General features: G+C 41.6%; 1 protein-coding gene across 2 annotated transcripts; it reads right to left on the bottom strand.

The window, feature by feature from the left end:
• Nucleotides 1–858: 858 nt before the first annotated feature.
• On the bottom strand, nt 859–14,143 carry tph2 (tryptophan hydroxylase 2 (tryptophan 5-monooxygenase); the record flags this gene model as incomplete). 2 transcript variants are annotated; one of them, XM_083974167.1, is made up of 11 exons in its annotated part: nt 14,021–14,143; nt 12,561–12,695; nt 10,904–11,091; nt 10,346–10,472; nt 8,809–8,876; nt 7,643–7,839; nt 5,413–5,548; nt 4,170–4,296; nt 3,983–4,078; nt 2,999–3,132; nt 859–1,033 (listed from the first exon to the last, which is right to left on the bottom strand). In XM_083974167.1, the coding sequence occupies exons 1-11, from the start codon at nt 14,138–14,140 to the stop codon at nt 859–861; spliced, it is 1,503 nt and encodes a 500-aa protein (XP_083830293.1). In that variant the 5' UTR covers nt 14,141–14,143. The 2 variants fall into 2 exon arrangements, with proteins under 2 accessions (XP_083830293.1, XP_083830294.1); XM_083974168.1 differs by having other exon boundaries at nt 10,346–10,446; nt 10,908–11,091.
• Between the last annotated feature and the right edge of the window lie 7,492 nt (nt 14,144–21,635).

The following is a 21,635-nucleotide window of genomic DNA, read 5'->3' as shown; positions in this document are numbered from 1 at the left end:
ACGGTGCTGGTCTCAGGTCAGTCACATCTGATCAATACTTAAAGATTCAGAAGGTCAGAAGATAAAGTGTCTGCTGCTGCTACAGGACAGGTACAGTTAGAATGATGCTTATTATTATTATAATATATAGGCTTATATACTGTATATATTTATTATTATAAACTAGGGGTGTGACGATACACTCATCTCACGAGACGAGACACGAGAAACGAGACTGGGTTCACGAGAACGAGACGAGATTTTAAAAAACTATACATGACAATATCTGACTGGACCAACAGACTTTTATTTAACCGAGTTGCATGTGCATTTTGAAATGTTTTATTATAACTCTTTACATGCATGATGTAAGCATGAGCTTTTAATAAACTTCTTCTTCCACAAATTGAAACTAAAACTAAAATTTATAAAAGTTAAAATAAAATAAATAAAACTAAATATTCCTTTCTTTTTTAGTTTAGTTTAGTTTATTATCACAGGACAGTGTACAATACCATTAATCAATTTTAGAACAATGAAGAGATGGTTGTACCAGATTTAGCCACTAGGGCTAATTTCCATCTGTAGTCCCAACTACAACTACAAGTGCAAACAATATTATGTGCAGTGTTTCCTGTAGGATTTTTTAAAGTAGTGGCAGCGACCCCCCCAGATTTTTAACGCGATTGTTGAGTTTAATCTCGCAAGATCTCGTCACACCCCTGTTATAAACTAAGTGATGGTGTCTGAAGCAGAAGAACAGGTGAGAACAGCTGACAGAAGCCACATGGACACAGGTGATGATGTTCTGCTGAAGCCTCCATGATGCTGCTGCTGCTGCTGCTGCTGATGTCACAGACGGCCTCGGCCAATCAGAGCTCAGATGCCCATGTAGGTGTTCATCTTTCCCAGCGCGTCACAGACGGTGGTGAGGTCGCTGCGCAGGTCCTGCACCACGGCCTCGACGCTGCGCGTGTCCTTCAGCAGGTCGATGCTCTGGGTGTACGGGTTGTAGTAGACGGAGAACGGCCGCTGGATCGACTTGGCAAACTCCCTGACACACACACACACACACACACACACACACACACACACACACACACACACACACACACACACACACCATGAGTTCCATCTCACACCTCGGTGACGTTCGTGAAATGATTTTGGATGGGAAAAAAAGCATCATTGTGAATATAAACTGCTTTTTACACTGCAAAAACTCTACATCTTTCCAAGAATATTTGTCTTATTTCTTGTCAAAATGTCTCATTTCTAGTCAAAACTAATCTCTTTCCACTTAAAATAAGACTCATCACCTAAAAATTAACTTGTTTTTAGATCATTTTCACTTGTTTCAAACTAATTTTCACTTGAAATAAGTAGAAAAATCTGCCAGTGAAAGCAGGTTTTTTGTGCTTGTAATAAGAAAGAAAAACTTGCTCAGCTGGTAACACGTCACAGTTTAATCCAGAGTCTGTGGTCAGTTTATAACGCTTGTTAGGAAATTTGCTGCAAAGTTTGTTTTTGGAGAAGTGCAGAGTCTAATCAAGAGTGCTCAAGCCCCGACCGGGGACAGTGGCAGCGGCTGTAACAGCAGCTGCAGCCGCTCTACTGAGCTGATCTGCCGGGGCCGAGCTCCGTCCTCATCCAGGGGGAGAAAACGAGCCAAGTAACGTATCCGCACGCTTTTAGAGGTTTACTGCTGGCTGGTTAAACTCTTTTTAGGAGATTAATGTTGGTCTCATTGATGAAATTCAACAACTGTGGCAAGTTTTTCTTTCTTATTACAAGCACAAAAAACTTGCTCCACTGGCAGATTTTTCTACTTATTTCAAGTGAAAATTTCTTTGAAACAAGTGAAAATGATCTAAAAACAAGTTAATTTTTAGGTGATGAGTCTTATTTTAAGTGGAAAGAGATTAGTTTTGACTAGAAATGAGACATTTGGACAAGAAATAAGACAAATATTCTTGGAAAGATTTGGAGTTTTTGCAGTGTAAACTCATTTTTTTCCCTCCTAAATCCATGTTTTCCTCGCATTTCTGTCTTTGTCGATGAAACATTCCTGAGCTCGACAGTCGACTAGTCAGGTCTACCCAGGAAGCTAGAGTCAACAGAGCTACGTGATGAAAACACACAGTTAACACTGCTCTCTCATATTAACAGAGTTATACACACTCAGTGTTGTGTGGTGAGGAACTGGTGGATGTTACAAAGCATGTGTAGTGATATTTTGAGCATCATAGAGGCCAAAGTCGCGATTAGAAGAACTGCCCCCATTAGCTACTTCTCTGTTTAGTTGCAGTGTAGCTAACTGGCAGCTAGCAGCTAGCAGGAGCAGAGCTAGCAGCTAGCAGGAGGAGAGCTATGGTCCTGGCTGCACAGATTGTTCTCGGATTTTTTCCTACGGTCGCACTTGGGGACCTAGAGCTGTAGAGCGTTACTTAGAAAATGACCGGAATTCTCCTTTAACTTCACCCCATGTTGTATATTTGATTTTTTTCTTAGTACTATCAGCCCTCCACAGGTTTCTGACCTCACCTGCACATTGTTTTTTATATAGGCTAGTTAATAATACATTTTATTTATAATAATAATAAATTTGATTTATAATGCACTTTACATTTAAACAATCTCAAAGTGCCACAGTGCAAGCTTAATTTAAAAAGGGACACAAGTTAAGAAAAGTTTAAGAAAAGACAATGAAAAGTGTACTAAAATTTAGCAGAAAGCTTTCCTGAATAAATATGTCTTCGGGTTTCGAGATAGAGCAGCTTTGCTACTAAAATATCAAAAAACTATAGATTAAAAGCATAATAGTTCACTCTTTATAAAGTGATTTGCATCACATGTTAACAGTTTTATTTTATGTGCAAATAAATAAAATAAAAAGTATCACAATAAAACACCAAGAGAAGCTGAAGCAGCTGCACCAGGACCTGAGACCAGGACCTGAGACCAGGACCTGAGACCAGGACCTGAGACCAGGACCTGAGACCAGGACTCTGAGTCTCACCTCATCTTCTCCTTGGCCTCTTCGAAGCTCTCGGAGACGAAGTAGACGTCCTGGAAGGTGGTGATGAGACACTCCTGGGTGCAGGTCGTCCTCGGCTCGAACGTCTTCACACACGCCTGGTCCGACAGGGCATGCTGGGAAAAAATGGGGCATCGTGCAATCAGAATAAATTTAATCTTGCACTCATCACTTTAGCAAATAGCACTTTAATTAGCACTGTAGCACTTTATAACTGTTCTGTAATCTCTTGGTCCCTTTAATACTTTTGCGGCCAATTAATACAAATGTTGTTCATGTCATATGTTGTGTCAGATGTCAAGGTGTTATCATGATGCATTGTTCTGTTGTCGTAGTCCTGCCTCTTGTGCTTTTATCTTCATTGTTTTTATGTCTAAACATCAACCTGCCAATGGGACTGGGGATGGAAATGAGCCACTTGGCTACAACCTACATATTTACACAACAGTGTCCATCAATATGTACTGTTCCCATTTTAAAAATAAATAAATCTGAATCTGAATCTGAAAAAGCAACACCAGACAGGAAGTGGAGGGTTCACAGTGTCTCAGTTAACTTAAAGCTTCAGTAAGTGATCCGGTGGTTTTGTCTAACTTCCTGTCAGCAGATGGAGTTAGCAGCCCCCGCCCTCGTCCCTACGTCACCACATTCAGGCGCATCCCTTGGCTGCACACACAGAGAGGACTGCCCCTTTATGCCGTTCTCTCTCCTCATTGGATAAAGGTTGTAGGATACAAGGAAAGTTTTCTCCTGGGCTCAGAGCAGAGCAGAGTGACTGACAGACCCGTGTTTCAGACCAAACACTCTATAGAAGTGATTGCTGTCGGAAGATACAACTATTTAAGACTTAGATTAACACAAATATTCACCTTACTTCTGCTTTAATGTGATGTAGGATGTTGACATAAAACCGGTTTAGAATAAGTAATAATATGATATAACATAATATAATATGATGGTCGTTACCCTGAGTTCTCCTATAGACGACAGCAGTCCAGCTCCGTACGCTCTCAGCTGACCGTCCTGTTTGCAGAGGCCGAACTCGATGGTGAAGAAGTAGCACTGTTCACACACACACAGAGACACTGTTCACACACACACACACACACACCTGGACACACCTGTTACACACCTGTGGGAGTCAGTCACTCACCGTGGCCAGTTTCTGGACGTCCTCGTCCGAGGCGCCCAGCGAGGCCAGGCCGATCTCCTGGGAGAACTGGGCGAAGCGCGGGTCGGCGAGCAGCGGCACATGACCCAGCAGCTCATGACACGTGTCCCTGAAACATGGTCGTCATGGTTACTAATAAGATATTTAATGAGCAAAGAGCATCTAAAGTTGGTGTTGGGGAAAATGTTTAGTTTAGTTCAGTAGCATTCATATACAAATGTATTTTGCTATGTGAGTATTTAACTGAGTGATTGTGGTTGATTAAAGGGATAGTTCAACATTTAGTCAAATTGGCCCATTGCCATAATCCCTATAGTCATAGCAGTAGGATCGTCGTTACCTTTAATTGTCAGTGCAAGCTATTTTTAGAACGGCGGAGCAGAGCCGTGAGCTGCTCTTTGAGTTTGATGATTGAATGGGCCAATTTGACAAAATGTTGAACTATCCCTTTAACATCAGCTAAGGTTAAAGCTGCACTGTGAACTGTCCATTTTCCTACTAGTCGACTGACTTATTATATCGAACCACTGTAAATACTTAAAGGCTTTTATTTTGGTGAATAACTTCCTTAGTAACTTATCATTAAAACACTTTGAAGCATTTCTGTTTTGTCAATCCTCCATCTCTCAAACCTCCCCGGCCCGTACATCAGTCCATCTACAGGTTGATTCTATATATTCTATTTCCTCCCTACATCCATTTCCCTCTTAAATAAACCTGCTAAATCATAATTGGGTTGTTATCCCTATTTTTCAGAGATTGTACCTTTTGTTTTTTTAATCCTTTTATTGCGCTAGACACTCCTGCACTTTATTTGAGTTTATAATAGTCTCTCATCGTTATTTTTTATCTACCATATTTATATTTATCTGTGCGAATGTGAGAATCATGTGTATGTGAGAACTGTGTGAGGAATGTCGAATGTACTGGTTTTTAATCTGTTTTGTGTATTTATGTAATTGCAGCAACTTGTGGCACATGACTGTCCATGACAAATTTCCCTGCGGGGATAATAAAGTTTATATTGATTGATTGATTGATATCCTACCAGATCTATTAGTCTGTGCTACAACAGCGACATCATCATCAGTCATAGGTGATGACGTCACACAGGAGAGAGAGAGAGAGAGAGAGAGAGAGAGAGAGGTGTGTGTGTGTGTGTGTGTGTGTGTGTGTGTGTGTGTGTGTGTGTGTGTGTGTGTGTGTGTGTGTGTGTGTTACTCACGGTTCAGGTGTGTAGAGTGGGTCGGTGCTGTGTCTGACGTACTGAGTGCAGTTGAAGACCCGGTAGGCCAGACCGGCCAGGAAGTCTCTGGGGGACAGGTAGCCCGCTACCGGCCGCACGCTGAAGCCTGAGCGCTCTGACACACACACACACACACACACACACACACACACACACACACACACACACACACACACGCACCATCATCATCATCATCATCATCAGACAGTCATACAAACACATGGCTGCAGGATGAAGATCAACAACATGTAGAAGTTTCATCTCCCTTGAACTTCTCCACATTTTATCTCGTTAAAGCCACAAACTGAAACGTGTTTTATTGTAGTTTATGTGACAGAGCAACATGAAGTAGAGCATCACCACGTCTGTTTCCATCTCCCCTAGAAATGTGCAAAACCTAAATATCACAATAAATACTTGGTGATGGAAACACTCACTACCCAGGAATCCCTTATTCATAGCCACCGCCGCATTAATATATAATATAATAATAATAAATACAGATTTTCGCAAAATCAAGGCGATTTTTCTGAAATTTCTAAAAAAAAGTCCAGTTTCTATAATTTGCAGATGTTTCCATTGAAAGGTGTTTTTGTGAATGGGCTGTAAGTCTGGTAAAGTCTAATCTCACGATATCCCATAATTCTCTTAAATTCTCATCCTGTGAGACTTCACTTTGAGGAAGATGGATGTAAGCGTGTTATTGTTTTTAACAGAAGACGAAGGCAGCGTTGGTTGCTCAAAGGCAAAGCCCTTATCTATATATCATATATTATTTATTACCATTATATTATACTGTATATTAGTGTGGCGGAGGCTGTGAATAAGGGATTTCTGGGTAGTGAGCGTTTCCATCACCAGTTTTTTATCGTGATATTCAGGTTTTGCACATTTCTAGTGGAGATGGAAACAGACCTAGTGATGCTCTGTCACAATAAAACACTTGCACTGACTATTTGCCATTTTTGTGAATGTATTATTTTTTACAAGTGTCTGTCCATAGAAATGTCTGGGTAACACTTTACAATAAGGTCCCTTAATTAACGTTAGTTAGTACATTATTAAGCATTAATTAACTGTTTACAGATATATTAACAATCATTATTATATATTACTTAGGATTAGGAAACACAATAATTAAAGCAGAAGTAAGTGATATATTTGTGTTAATATAAGTCTTAAATAGTTATATCTTCCGACAGCAATCACTTACATAGAGTGTTTGGACTGAAACACGGGTCTGTCAGTCACTCTGCTCTGCTCTGAGCCGAAGAGAAAACATTTATCGTATCCTACAGTTTTTATCCAATGAGGAGAGAGAACGGCATGCAGGGCTGTGTGTGCAGCCAAGGAACGCCGTGAATGTGGTGACGTAGCGACGAGGACTGTTATGGTGCGTTCAAGGACACTCGTATTTTTCCGACCGTGAAGTCGTACCAGTTCGATCTGGTACGAGTTCACGGGTCAGAAGTTACGAGTGGCCGTTATAGTGACTTTCACCGGTAAAACAGGTCGGAGAAACACGAGTGGGTTGCCTGGAACGCTACAAAGTCGTAAGTTGTGACTTGAAGCTGTAATTTACGATTTCAAAAGCCTGCCTGGAACGCAGCATTAGCGAAAACGACCGGATCGCTTACTTCTGCTTTAATGTAGCCTATTAGTAAGAAGTTTACTACTCAAGAGTTAGTTAATAAATTATTAAGTAATAACAAAAGTTGAATAATGAAATTAGTTATCATTATGTATGCATTACTCAGTATTAATTAACACATTAGTTTTATATTATTATTATTAATAATAAAGCTGACTCACTGATGATGAGTGTTAATGATGAGTGTTAATCTGTGTGAAAGTTGTACTGTGCTGTTTTTATCTGTGTTGTTGTTGTTTTTTTTTAGATGAAGTGTCAAGTGATCTGCTGCAACTCAATTTCCCTACGGGGACAAATAAATTACTACTACTACTACTAATGCTTACTAACGAACGTTAATTAAGGGACCCTTAGTGTAAAGTGTTACCGTTGTCTGTTTTTAAATCGTGCCTGTTCTTAGCTTTTATATTGATTTACTTTTATCTGGGACTTGGGGACAGATTTCGTTCCGTCAGGTCTAACATGAAGTAGAATGACAATAAATGACTTTGAACTTTGAACTCTGAGAGCTGCTCCAGGTGTGTTGGCCCTGTGAGGATGATGATGGTGTGGACGAACCTCTGAGGAAGAGGGACACGTCCTCCAGCTGTGGGATGTTGTCGTCGCGGTAACCACAGTGCTTGGTGAGCAGCGGCAGGTTCTTGAGGTACTCTCTGCAGGCGTGTGTGGGGTAGAGCTGCGTCAGCTCCCTGAACACCACGCCCCACGTCCTCACCTCCTCCGCCGTGTAGTCGATACGGGGGATGGGCTGCCCGCTGCCATGGAGACAGAGGAGGAGGAGAGGACAGGATGGTGATGTTTTACTGGAGGTCAAACATCCTTTATTTGTTTCAGTCCAGGAAGTTTCATACAACGGAGTATTAGGGCCACTTTGAGAGGAAAAAAAAACAGACTTCGAGAATAAAGTCATACATTTACGAGAATAAAGTCGTACATTTCATATGAGAAAAAAGTCATGACATTACGAGAATAAAGTGGTAAATTTACGCGAATAAAGTCGTAAATTTACGAGAATGAAGTCGTACATTTCCTACGAGAAAAAGTCATAACATTACAATAATAAAGTCGTAAATTTACGAGAATAAAGTCGTAAATTTACGAGAATAAAGTCGTACATTTCCTACGAGAAAAAGTCATAACATTACAATAATAAAGTCGTAAATTTACGAGAATAAAGTTGTACATTTCCTACGAGAAAAAAGTCATAACATTATGAGAAAAAAGTCGTACATTTTTCTTTTTATTGTGACAGATCAAAAAGGTTTTGTAGAGATGTTGAGTCTCACTTTTTCAATGCTGCTGAACCTGTCGACTCATTTCATTTAACCGTAAAGATTTAATTTGTTACTTACTATGTTCATCCAGAAGGTGGCGCTCTTGAACACCTGATGAACTCTCTCATCATTTATGCAATTTTTTTAACAAACAAAGATTTGCTAAATCTCTTTGTTAAAATCTCTCAATTTAATGAACAACAAAAATACACGTCACTGAGTCATGATGAAAGTTTTAAACCTCTTGTTGTTGTTGTTTTATTCACCTTTTTATTTTATCCTGTGTATTTTATTTTGTTCTTTATCCTTTTTGTTCCCATCTTTGACTTATTTATGATTTATTATTGTACAATGTTTTTGACATTTTAATGTGCTGTTCTGCATCAGTTGCTGCTGGTTCTGTATATTATACTTGCTAAAAGAAAAAGAAAGGATGAAGATGAAACTCACAACTTGTAATTCATGGCCACCTCCACGAAGAACTTCCTCCTCTGGCGGTAAACCTCGTCCTTGAAGCCCTGAGAGGAAACACAGTGACCACACGTCTCGTTACGGTCTCGCCTTCAACAAAGATGGACGACGTCACATAACCTCTGTGACTCCGCCCACTGAGTTTCTTAGAGCTCGTCCACACAAATACAGATTTATTGAATCCACATGAGTTTTTTTTTAATATCATTTCAGAGTTTCATCCAGATAGAAACGGCGTTTTCAGGGGTAAAAACGGTATTTTTTGGAAACGTCGTCCCCATCTGGACGCCCAAAAGAGGTCTGTAGTGAAACGATGATGTCATAACCTCTAGACGTGGACGACTGTCGGTCTGAATCTCTCCCGTTAAATCATCGTCATATTTGCTCTGACACACGACTCAGTCAACATTTAATCCACTTAAAGGGATAGTTCACCCAAAATTGAAATTAGTCAGTTAAAGGGACAACGAGGAGTTTTGGAAAAGCGAAGTGTTTTCACACTACATTTATGAGCCTCCGCGCGCCGTGAAATTCTTTGACCGGCGCAAGACAGACTCATGTTTTCATTCATCAATAATTAAAGTCAGAGGTTCAAAGAGGTTCACATACCGTCGTAGTTCCGAACATAAACGGCGATTCGGCTGCATTATTCTCATGACTCGCCACGAAGGAAACGCTGGTCGGCTCGACCAGCATTTCCACCACCACTAATAATAACAAAATAACGATAGAGACAAAACCATAGATTTATCGAAAATGGGCCCATTAACAAGTGTGGGTAGCGGAGATTCATCCACATTAACGTGAGACTTTTTTATAACCGAATAGAAACTCCTCGTTGTCCCTTTAAATAAGTCTATATTTCAAGCTTGTTTGTAGCGGAAGCTCCTCTTCCCACTTTGTCCAAATTTGACGAACCGGGAAGAGGAGCTTCAAGAAGCTTCCGCCACAAAACAAGCTTGAAAAATAGACTTATTTAATTTTTTTCGGGACAATTTCTCATGTTGGGGCTTCAATACAAGACGGACATTACATACGAGCAGCATGGAGGTATTTGGATGTTTTTTGGTGTGTCTTTTTGTTACGAAGACAGTTGGTATCCATTCACAACCGTTATATGGACATGCACTGCTACGCCGAGACCCCCTGTAACTCAGAGAAGCCACGGAGGACTCTGAAACTTCTCCCAGCCCTTAGTCCACATGAGGGGGAGGAGATAATGAGTGCAATTTCAGTTTGGGGTGAACTATCCCTTTAATGTTTGGAGTTTGAATCCATCCAGTGTCTGACTCCGCCCCCTAACGTGCAGCTAATCCAAATATGGTCAAAGAGGAGGAGCCTATGAGGCCCCGCTCCCTCAATCTTGTTGATTTCATTTTAACACGTTGAGTCTCTCACTAGGAAAGGAACTGCACTGTCTGTGATGGACCGGGAATCGAACCAGCGATCATCTGATTATTATCATGTGACTGGACCGTGTGTGTGTGTGTGTGTGTGTGTGTGTGTGTGGACTCACCGGATGGTCGGCGTCCAGCTCCGAGCCGTACATCAGGACGCGGTGGGAACACTGGTCCAGCTCGGAGATCTTCATGGGAAACCAGGGAACGTCGTCGCCATCTGACAGAACAGTGATGATGTCACCGCTGATGTCACAGAGCAACCATTACGTCATCTTTATTACTGGTCATAGTAGTTGGTTCGTTACCTTTAATTGTCGGTGCAAGCTATTTTTAGAACGGCGGAGCAGAGCCGTGAGCTGCTCAGAGCTACGCTACGGAGGCTCATTATGGGATTTCTTGGTTTCCCTCATCATCAAACTCATCAAATACACAATCCAACAACTCCACAACAACGCTCTGGTGGACAAGTTGTGACCTGCACATTCACCACGCTATGAGATAATAACACAACGTTACCACACAGAGTTGTTTTAGAGGGAAATTCATGTAAAACCACTGATGCACGTTGCCTTCAGGGACAGTTTTTCATCAACAGTCTCTGCATTTCCCTCTAAAACAACTCTGTGTGGTAACGTTGTGTTATTATCTCATAGCCCGGCCCGGTCCAGGTGAGCCTACCTGCCTCGGCGGCCCAGACGTGCGGCGGTGTGTTGTAGGACAGGACGTGGACTTGGTCCCTCAGACTCTGCAGCAGCTCAGTGAACTCCTTCCTGCTGCAGCTGCAGTCGGCGAAGATCTCCACCTGGTCAGGGACTCGCTTGGAGCGCCGGGACTCGATGTGGTTCAGGTTGACCCGCTTCTCCTGGAGGGAGGGGGGGGGGGGGGTGAGAGTGGACCTAGGTCTGGGGGGGGGGGGGGGGGGTTCTGGTTCTTAATATGGGTCTGGTTCTGGATGTGGTTGATGGAGTCAACTCATTCCAATTTTCAAGCTGGTACCAGCACAGCACCTTTAGCTACATGTGCCGTCAAAACGGTGGAATTTATGCAAATTTGCTCATGTTAACAAAGAATTTCAAAAAACTTGTAATACATTTTTTGTTTGTCTTAATGTAAGTAATCAACTCAGTAATTTTCATGGAGATATCTAAAGGTTAAAATTTTTTACCCTATTCACGTGAGAAAAATAATGAATAGGCGTATGAATGGGATATGTTTGGGTCTTTTTCTAAACTTTCCCCTAATGGGATTCTTCTGGGCTTTTTTTTCCCTCACTCAGGACATGTTGAGGATACAAAACCAGTTGAGTTTGCTTCTGTTGCAATTTGTTCAACGTTGACCCCTTTTTTGGCTTAAAATGACTGGACTAGAATGTGGTTCTGGTTCTAGATGTGGTTGAGGATGTGAATCTTTTCAGTAGCTATGTGTTCTGGATATCGTTCTGGTTGTATAGAAGTGGTTCTGGTTCTGGTTCTGCATGCGGGTCTGGTTCTGATGTGTTCTAGATTTGGTTCTGGTTGTATCCACCACTATCCGGAGAATGATGCTGGGTGTCGCCATGACGCTCCATTCCACCGTTACTGTATTGTTGATAGCATAGACTGGTTGATAGACATCGGCCGTGATGACTTTAAATAATCATCACCTCATTTTAATGAGAACAATACGGACGAGTTTTTAGCTTTATGTCACATTTTCACGTCACTATATCACCGTTGTGACTACTCTGATGTTTATGAAGTCTATAAAACTAATTGTTGAACAAACATCACTATTTAGATAAACAGTCCATGAAAAAATATTTTCTCCAGCGGATATCCTAGTTCCAACATGACTGAGCTAACTGGAGTTTCATGTTGTGTCCCACAACGGGAGGGTTTTAACAGCTGACGTCCTGCTGTTAGCTTAGCTGCTGCTGTTAGCTGTCAGCAGCAGCAAAGCTAACAACTACGATAACCATGACTAATTACAAAAACATGCACACAGAAATAGTAATGTTTGTTCAATAATCCGTTCTCTAGACTTAACAAACATCAGATTTAGTCAAAACGGTCTTGGCAGCCCGGAGCCCCCACATGGTGCCTACACCGGTGGCTAACGCTACCAGTTAGCCGCTAACGCTACCAGTTAGCCACTCGCTAGAATGCTACTAAAACCGACTTCCGTTGTGGTGTGACGCAATGGATCATGGGAAAATAAAGTGGTGGATTGATGTGGTTTTGGTTCTGGTTCTTGGTGGGTCTGGGTCTGGTTCTGATGTGTTCTGATGTGGTTGTGGTTCTGGTTCTGGTTGTGGTTCTGGTTCTGGTTCTGGGTTAGGGTTGTGGTTCTGACCTGGAAGAGCCTCAGGGCTTTGACCAAACATCCGACTTCGTTCTTGAGGGAGAAGACGACGGCGGTCTGCCCCCCCTCCTCGCCGCTCTCCTTCTCTGACTTCTCCTCGATGGGACAGAAGGACGGACGTCGAGACTGAGGAGAGATAACACGACCGGGTCAGAGTGTAGACCTGGACCAGGACCGGGTCAGACCAGAACCGGGTCAGACCAGAACCGGCTCAGACCCGGTTCCTCAGGACTACATCAAGTTCTGGACTCAGATTCTCACTCATCACTCATCCTCAGTTTGATCTGGTCCAGGACTCACCAGTGAAGAGGGAGAGGGGCCACAGTAAGAAATGAGACAGCATCAGTTAGGGTTAAATAAGTTGTTTCCAGCTGAAACATCTTCATCCAGCAGTAGTTATCCAATGGGAGGCTTTTGGACGGACAGTTTATATAAAGAGACAAACAGAATGAGGACGACAACAATAACAACAACTGAACAATAACACAAGACAAAAAAGAAAGATAGCATTTCCTGAAGAAAATGCGTGTGAATGCTGAAAGCAGCTGAAGAAACTGCTGAGGCAATGTTGAAAAAGGCTGAAGCTAAAACACAAAACTTGAAGGCTGAGAGATGTCTTTCTATGGGCGAAAGAAAGAAAGAAAGAAAGAAAGAAAGAAAGAAAGAAAGAAAGAAAGAAAGAAAGAAAGAGAAAGGGGGTAGAAGAAAGAAAGAAAAAGAGAGAAAAAAGAGACAGGTGGATGGATGGATAGATAGATGGAAAGAGGTATAGAGAAAGAAAGAAAGAAAGAAAGAAAGAAAGAAAGAAAGAAAGAAAGAAAGAAAGAAAGAAAGAGAAAGGGGGTAGAAGAAAGAAAGAAAAAGAGAGAAAAAAGAGACAGAGAGAGGTGGATGGAAAGATAGAGATAGAGAGGGGTAGAAAGAAAGAAAGAAAGAAAGAAAGAAAGAAAGAAAGAAAGAAAGAAAGAAAGAAAGAAAGAAAGAAATAGACAGAGAGAAGTAAAGTGGCAGGTGGATTAAAGGTTAGATCAGGTGATGAAATGACATAAATAATAAATACTGGATAAATGTTAGGATAAAGGACCAGGGGGCGGTGCCCGTCCCCGGTTCGAATCCCGTGTCGGGCAGACCTTTCCTGCATGTCATCCCCCTCTCTCTGCCCCCCCCCCCCTTTCCTGTCTATCTATAGGCTACTGTGTGCTATCAAATAAAGGCAAAAACGCCAAAAAATATATATATACATGTATATATATATATATATATATATATATATATATATATATATATATATATATATATACATTTATATATATATATATATATATATATATTTTTTTTTTTTTTTTTTTTTTTTTTTTTTTTAAAGAAGTTTGTTTTTTATTATATCTTTGTTTTAGTTGTTCTACTGGATTAACATAGATAAAAATTAATTTAAAAAACTGATCTCTTACCATCTGACCGCCCGTGTGGCGCTGGCGCTGGTGGTCGAACATGGCCGAGTCCAGGGACATGCCCCTCATGCCCCGGCGGGCCCAGTACTTGCTGCTGAACATCATCATGGCCGGCTGCATCTTAGGGACCTGGTCTAGCTCCTTCAGGTCCTTCAGCTCCTTCAGGTCCTTCATCACGTGGGACGAGGCCATGGGGAACCAGTGGGTGTAGGAGTACCAGGGCTCCAGCCTGACGGTCTGCTGCTGGTCCTGGTCCTGGTCCTGGTCCTGGTCCTGACTCTGGAGCTCACTGACAGTCTGTCGGCCCCGTGCCATCCCAACGCTGCCTTTATACCGGCACAGGAGGAGGAGGAGGAGGAGGAGGAGGAGGAGGATGATGATGCTCCGCCCACTGATGAACACAAGGCAAGGCATCTTTATTTAGGCTATATAGTCAAAGTCAAAGTCAGCTTTGTTGTCAATTCCACAATATGTACGGGACATAAGAAAATCGAAATTGTGTAACTCTCAGACCCTCGGTGCAAACAGTAGACACACAGACAATAAACATTTGAAAAAAATCAAAAACAATAAAACAATATGTGAATCTAAAATACCAATCTAAAATAAATATGAATAAAAAACTAAGCCAAACAAGTAATGAAAAAATAAATAGAAGGCACAATAGCAGCAGCAGCAGTAAAGTGCAAAAAGACAGTAGTGCAAGTATTGTCTTTTTTTTTTTTTTTTAGTACTGTAGCCTACTGTACTGGAATAAGATGAATGTGTATGTATGTAGTGAATGTGTGCATGTAGTTCAGTGTTCAGGTTGTGTGGGCAGGGGCCAGAACGGGGAGGGGGGGCAGTGTAGTACTTTACAGCAGTTCAAATCATCAATAAACAATACCAAAGCACCAAAACACAAGAGCACAGAATAAACAACATTAAAAACATCAGTAAGAATGAATAATGAAAAGAACAAATGAATAAAACTCTGCAGAATAAAAGGGAAATGTTAGGGTGAGGGGTGGTGGGGTGGATAAGCAATTTTAAACAGGTGGGTTTTGATTTTTGTTTTGAAAAGAGGGAGAGAGTCGGTGTTACGGATGTGAGATGGTAAAGAGTTCCAGAGTCGGGGAGCAGAGCGACTGAAAGCTGAAAGCTCCCAAAGACAAAACGTAAAAAAAAGAAGAAGCATAAAACAGAATAAAAACAAACAAAACACTAAAAACAGAGTTAAAAGCAAGAGCAAATCAAAGTAAAAGAAAAGCCCTAGCCCTTGGCCCTAACCCTTCGTTTTGCGCGTTCACGTGAAGTGGTAGGGGTGTCCCAATTCTGGTCCAGACGAGGGTTAGGGGGAAGGGGTAGGGCTATCTCGCCCTCGAAACGGAGATTTTTCAGGGGCACACTACGGACCGAGGGCTATGGCAAGTTTCCCAGAATGCATCTTGCGGCAACCGGCAGCTGATTTATTTCTCACTGTAGCGCTGTTATTACGTCATTTTGTTAAGTTTTAATATTTTTTCATGTGAGAAAGTAGCTGTTTAGATCCACAATGTGCGGTCGGTTTATCCACATGAGGCTGTTTAGACGTTTGCTCCCATGTTTCTGGGAGAAGTGAAACTCCACCTGTGGAGCAGATCAACGGCTCGTCACAGAGACACCACCCGTCCAGAGAGCTGCTCGGCCGGCCAACCTCCGTCGTCATCCCGGGAGAAAAGACCATCGCTAATTAACTTACCCGCAGGGTTTTAAAGGTTTACCGCCGCGTAGTTACATTCTTTTTAGGAGATAAATGTTGGTCTCATTGATGAAATGTAACAATTGTCGCATTAATTTGTTTGAATTAAAGTGAAGCTTCATGTGTTTTGGACACAGGAGCAGCGCTGCCTCGGGGATCTGTAGCCTATACAGAAATCACCACATTTACATCAATAAATAAATGTCACGTCTGCTTATGTGAAAGCCAGCAGAGACGACTGATGACGTATGTGATTGTTGAAGTGGTGTCCCAATTCGTAGGGGTTGACTTTCAACCCTACTCCTTGTAGCTCCGTTTCAAGGGCGAGGGTTGAGGGCTAGGGGTAGGGCTAGGGGTAGGGATGGAAAATAGAATTGGAATTGGGAAAACGTTTTAAGTTCTTAAAAGAGCTCAGCTATAAGCACGTAGAGACACAGAGAGACAAACAGTGGAAAGAAACATAATGAGGAGGATCAATGGAGATCCAGTCTGAGCAGGAACCTGCAGAACCAGAACCAGAACCTGAAGCTGGATTTGATGAAACATTTTAGTCCTGAAATTCTCTGCAAAAACAGAACATGATGTTTTTTTTTTGAGAGTTTGTGGTTTTTAATGGGAACAGGAATATACAATGTATAAACCGACAATACATTGACCAATAAACAAACAGACAGAAGACAAACGACAGAGCAAACTCAACAACACAACATAAACAGGACAGAAAAAACACGCACAAGAAACAAAAACAAAACAAAAGAACAAAACAACTACAACAAAAAAAGGATGTGAAACTACTAAAATTAAATTAGCAGTAACTACTTAGTATACCTTCACTCAAAAGTAAGTTTTTGATGTTTAAAGGTAGATGTTTGTATTAAAGCTCCACACAGTATAAACATCAGTCTGCTCTAGTAACAATGGGTCGGTGTCAGCCAATCAGGAGAGAGGAGGAGGCTCTGAGTCTCTCTTCTGATTGGCTGACTGTTTTATGAATGACACAATGAAAACAGAGACAGATTTCAGAATAAAACACTCAGAGAAACTAAATCCTGCAGAGTTGTTGTTGTTGGATGGATGGTGGGTCCAGGTGGTGGTGAGGGGGCGGGGCTTAGTTGTGACATCACAAAGTGACAGGAAGTCCTGACGGCTGGTTTTAAGGCTCAGTTTATATGGCAAGCAGATTTAACATTTAAAAGCTAAATCTGACTATCCGGAATTAACATCGTAGATATCAACAACGTCTTTCTGACTCGTCGTAACTACATTTTGAATAGTTGGATTTTTCATTCAAGATATCTGTAATTCAGTTTTGCCTCATCAAAAAGAACATTTTCAGATCCACAACTACGTTCTTCCTAGGACAAATTACGTCACTTTAACCATTCATGTGTATGGAGTTTGTCATTACAGATATCTACAGTTCAGTTGCAGATATCCACTATGTGAATTACAGATATCTGTAACTGAATTACCACTAGTACTAATTCCAGTTTGAGATATCTACAAGGTCATTTTGACTAGTCATAATTCCAGTTACAGATATCTACAACTTAATTTCGCCTAGTCAAAACTTAATTACAGATATCCGAAAAGGGACATGGAGACATCTTTAATTGAGGTGAATTAAAGATATCTTGAACTGGAATTATGACTAGTCAGAATCAAATTGTAGATATCTCAAACTGGAATTAGTAGGCTACTAGTCGTAATTCAGTTACAGATATCTGTAATTCACATAGCGGATATCTGCAACTGAATTGTTGATATCTGTAATGACAAACCCCATACACATGAATGGTTACAGTGACGCCATTTGTCCTAGGAAGAATGTAGTTGCGGATATCGGGAATATTCTTTTTGACGAGACAAACTTAGCTTTTAAATGTTAAATCTGCTTGCCATAGTAGATGTCCATGTGTAGTGTGATTATAAAGCAGCTCTAGGTTCTATATTAATACTGTGAAAGTATCAAAGCCTCAGTCCACAGAGAAATGCATGTCCCATACACATGAATGGTTACAGTACAGTGACGTAATTTGTCCTATAGGAAGAACGTAGTTGCGGATATCGGGAATATTCTTTTCGACAAGAGGCAAAACTGAATTACAGATATCTTATATATCTGTATATATATATATCCAGTCTGGCTTATAAATGTTAAATCGGCTTGCCATACATCTACCTTTATACTGTATGGAGCTAACGTCTACCTTTATACCGTATTGACGTGTCATCCTCTTGTTAGTTTTGTGTTTTAATTTCTTTGTTCCTCATTGTGTGTGTGTGTGTGTGTGTGTGTGCTCGGTCCACTGAGCAGCAGAGAGCAGGTGGAGCACGGTGAATCGGTGAATGACAGCCGGGGGCTTGGCTGCACACAAAGCGACTGCTCTTCAATAAGTCTGTGTGATGGAGCAGATGGAGCTGATAGGCGCCTGCAGCCTCGTCCCTCGTCCTATCAGCAGCTTTCATTTCCTGTGCAGCAGGAAATGAAAGCTGCTGATAGGACGGCGGCCGCTCTGGCGCTTTGTTCTGTTCTGACTCTGCTGCTGCTGGAGCTGCTGCTTTATGAGCTGATCTCAGGTGATACTACATCCCCGAGCGCCAAACGCCTCCCATCAAAGCAGCTGGGGGGGTTGGAGGGGGGTGTGGGGGGGTGGAGGTGACGTCCATCAGCTCCGGTGACATTTGGAGCAGCAGCCGCCGCCATCGCTCTGACATTTCTGCTCAAAGTCCTGGAGGAGAATCTAATTAAATGAGGTTTTTTATATTTTATTTTTTATTTTCCCACATGTTGATGAAAACACCCGGGAGCTGACGTCACCACCGCCATGTCTGTGACATCATCGTCATGGTAACAATAACAGAGCATTGCCTGGTCGGATGATGGAAGAGGTGAACGTCGTGACCCCTACTGACCTCACACACACACACACACACACACACACCTGTTATTGTTCCTGACTTATTAGGGCCACGGGCCATCGCACCGGGCAGTGCCCTCTCTTCCGGATTATTTTCGATTCGCTACTAGTCAAGTTGCAGGACAAATTATATATCAAAACGTGCATCTTGATCGGGATCGGTGTGCTACTACTTTTCTCAACAGTTTACGAATTTTTCGCGACATAAGTTGCGAAAAACTGCACAAAATTTTGCATTGAAGTCAATGGGACGGGCGGAAAAAAAAGAGCGAAAAAGACCAATCATTGGAGTTTAACAAACGTCTACTGCTCAGGCATACTTTCACCTAGAGACTCCATTTAAACTTTAAACAGTAGACACAAGTCTTGTGTATTGGCGTATTACTCCACGTTTTGATCGGTCATATAGTTTTTGATCAATCCCTGTTCAATGACCATGATCATTTTTTGGGGAAATTATGAGATTATAATGGGTGTGTATTGCACGGAATGTTCGTGTCAGAGTGCGTGACATCATCGGTTAGAGTGGGAGAGATGCCAGAAAAACTCCAGATTTGTTCTCTTTCCAAACTCCAAACGGCCACAATTTACACTCCACACACATGATTTTTTCAGAATTTGTAAGACGAACTTGTTCTGTCTCTCATCATGTGCTCAAAATATCAGAGAGACTTACAGAATTTACAGAATCAGCCTCTGAGTGCGGCCACGTCTGTCTCTGCTCCTCATTGACTCCAATACAAAGATTTTCTGAGAGAAGCAGAACGGCCTGATGTTTTAAAACTGCCAGCGTCGCCAAAATATTTACTGTAGAAACACCAAATCGTACCAAAATTTTCAGGAAGTCCTTACATGTGTCAAGTCAGTCACACACACACACACACACACATGATTCCCATGTTGACAGAGATGGCAAAACCGGCAGTAGCCCCGTGGGCCTTTCAAAATTTCCCCAGAGGAAATTTTCTAGTTCTGTTGTTGTTCTTGTGTTTTACTTCCTGTTCCTGTTTTCACATGACACCTGTCACAAAGGTGTGTGTTTCTGTGCGTGAGAGAGCTTTTGTGTGTGATGTTAATTGTGTCAGTATTAGTTCAGACTTCATGTGGTCGGTGCTTCAGGTTGGATTCTAACAACTGTGACTCTCGTTGTTAGTGTGTGTTTGTGTTCTACCCTATGTGGTACGATATTTTATTCCATTGTTGTTCTTTTTAAAGGTTGCCTTGTACCAATTGGCAAAGGGACAATCGATGAAAACTAGCTTTTTAAGCTAATTCCAGTGCATTTACATGTGTGTTATACAATGTTTTGTTAATGTGCATCGTCCCTTTCAAATAAACTAAACTGAAACTGAAACTGAAACCTGAATTCACTGAACTTTCAAAATAAAACTCAGAAGAGACTTAATATGAGAACACAGAACATGAGCAGCGTCTGAAGCATCGACAGAGGAAACTAGAGTTATCAGTTTTATCAGTTCAAGACTCGACTATTGTAATGCGTTGTATGTTGGCCTCAGCCAGTCTTTAATCTCGCGTCTTCAACTCGTCCAGAACGCTGCTGCACGATTTTTAACAGGCACATCCAGGCGGGAACATATTACCCCTGTGCTGTCGTCTCTCCACTGGCTTCCTGTTTGTTTTAGAATTGATTTTAAACTTTTATTGTTTGTTTTTTATGCCATCAACGGCCTGGCTCCCTCCTACCTGTCAGAGATTTTAACTATCCGCGATCATGGCAGGGCCCTCCGTTCTTCCGGCCAGCTTCTGTTAGAGGTCCCAAGCTCTAGATACAAACAGTGGGGCGATCGTTCGTTTGCTGTTGTAGCTCCCAGGCTGTGGAACAGACTGCCACCCGACATTCGCACCATTACTGACCTCAGCCTTTTTAAATCGAAGCTAAAGACGCACTTTTTTAGATTAGCTTTTAACTCTGACTAGGGAAGTCCTGCTCTTAAGTGTACTTATTTTTACCTGTTTTTATTCTACTGTATGCACCTTTAGAGGGCTTTTAACACCCTGCAGCACTAGTAGCACTTTCTTGTGTCTTCTTGCAGCACTGTGGCACTTTCCTGGGTTTTCATGTATTGTTTTTATGTATTATTTTATTGCCTTGATGTAAAGCACTTTGGGTACCGTCTGGCTACTGTAAAGTGCTATACAAATACATTTTGATTGATTGATTGAATAAATGAATTAGACCTGTAGTAGTTTTAATTCTAATACATTTTCCATATTCATGTCCAGAATTATTTTCTCAGAGCATCACAACATTGTATTGTCTTGTCAGCAGCAGCTAACTCTGTAGTCTGACTCATCTTTACTTTACTTTATTTTTATTATTACATTTTATATTCTACAGCCCTTAGGGGACATGGGGGAAAAAATTGATGGGTGAAAAAAAAAAAAGGATGAACTTTCTCAAAATCCCAAGAAACTTTTGCTATCACAGACTGTCTGTGATGTAGCAGATAAATGAATAACAGATCTATGGACATTTCTCACTTTAACGCTGCTTTTAGCGCCGTAGAGACGTGTTTACGGTTCATTATTGACCATAAAAGGTAAAAACCCCTCTGACATCATGATCCGGACCGGGTCTCTGAGTTCACAGGTTGGTCTGAAGATGTTCTGGTCCCAGTTCACTGTTACAGTTACAACACTTCTTTTATTTTGAAACACAGTGTGACATACACACACATTCATTCTCGGTGTGTGTGTGTGTGTGCGTCACATCAGATGGAGGCTGCGATTATTAAACATTTGTTTGGCTGCGTTTCAGCCACACCTACCGTTACCAAGGCAACCGCAGGCGTTGCCACGACAACCAGATATGATATGATATGATGACGGTCATGTGACGTTTGGCTTTTCAGAATAAAACCCAGAGAGTTTGTTGTTAAGAAAACAAAGTGAAAGCTTTAATTTAATCATCTGCTGTTTCCATCACAACTTAGAAATCTGCTCGTTTCTCTCC

The sequence above is a fragment of the Trachurus trachurus genome (genome assembly GCF_905171665.1).
Source record: "Trachurus trachurus genome assembly, chromosome: 6".
NCBI lineage: Eukaryota > Metazoa > Chordata > Actinopteri > Carangiformes > Carangidae > Trachurus > Trachurus trachurus.
This window is presented reverse-complemented; position numbering and strand designations above follow the sequence as displayed.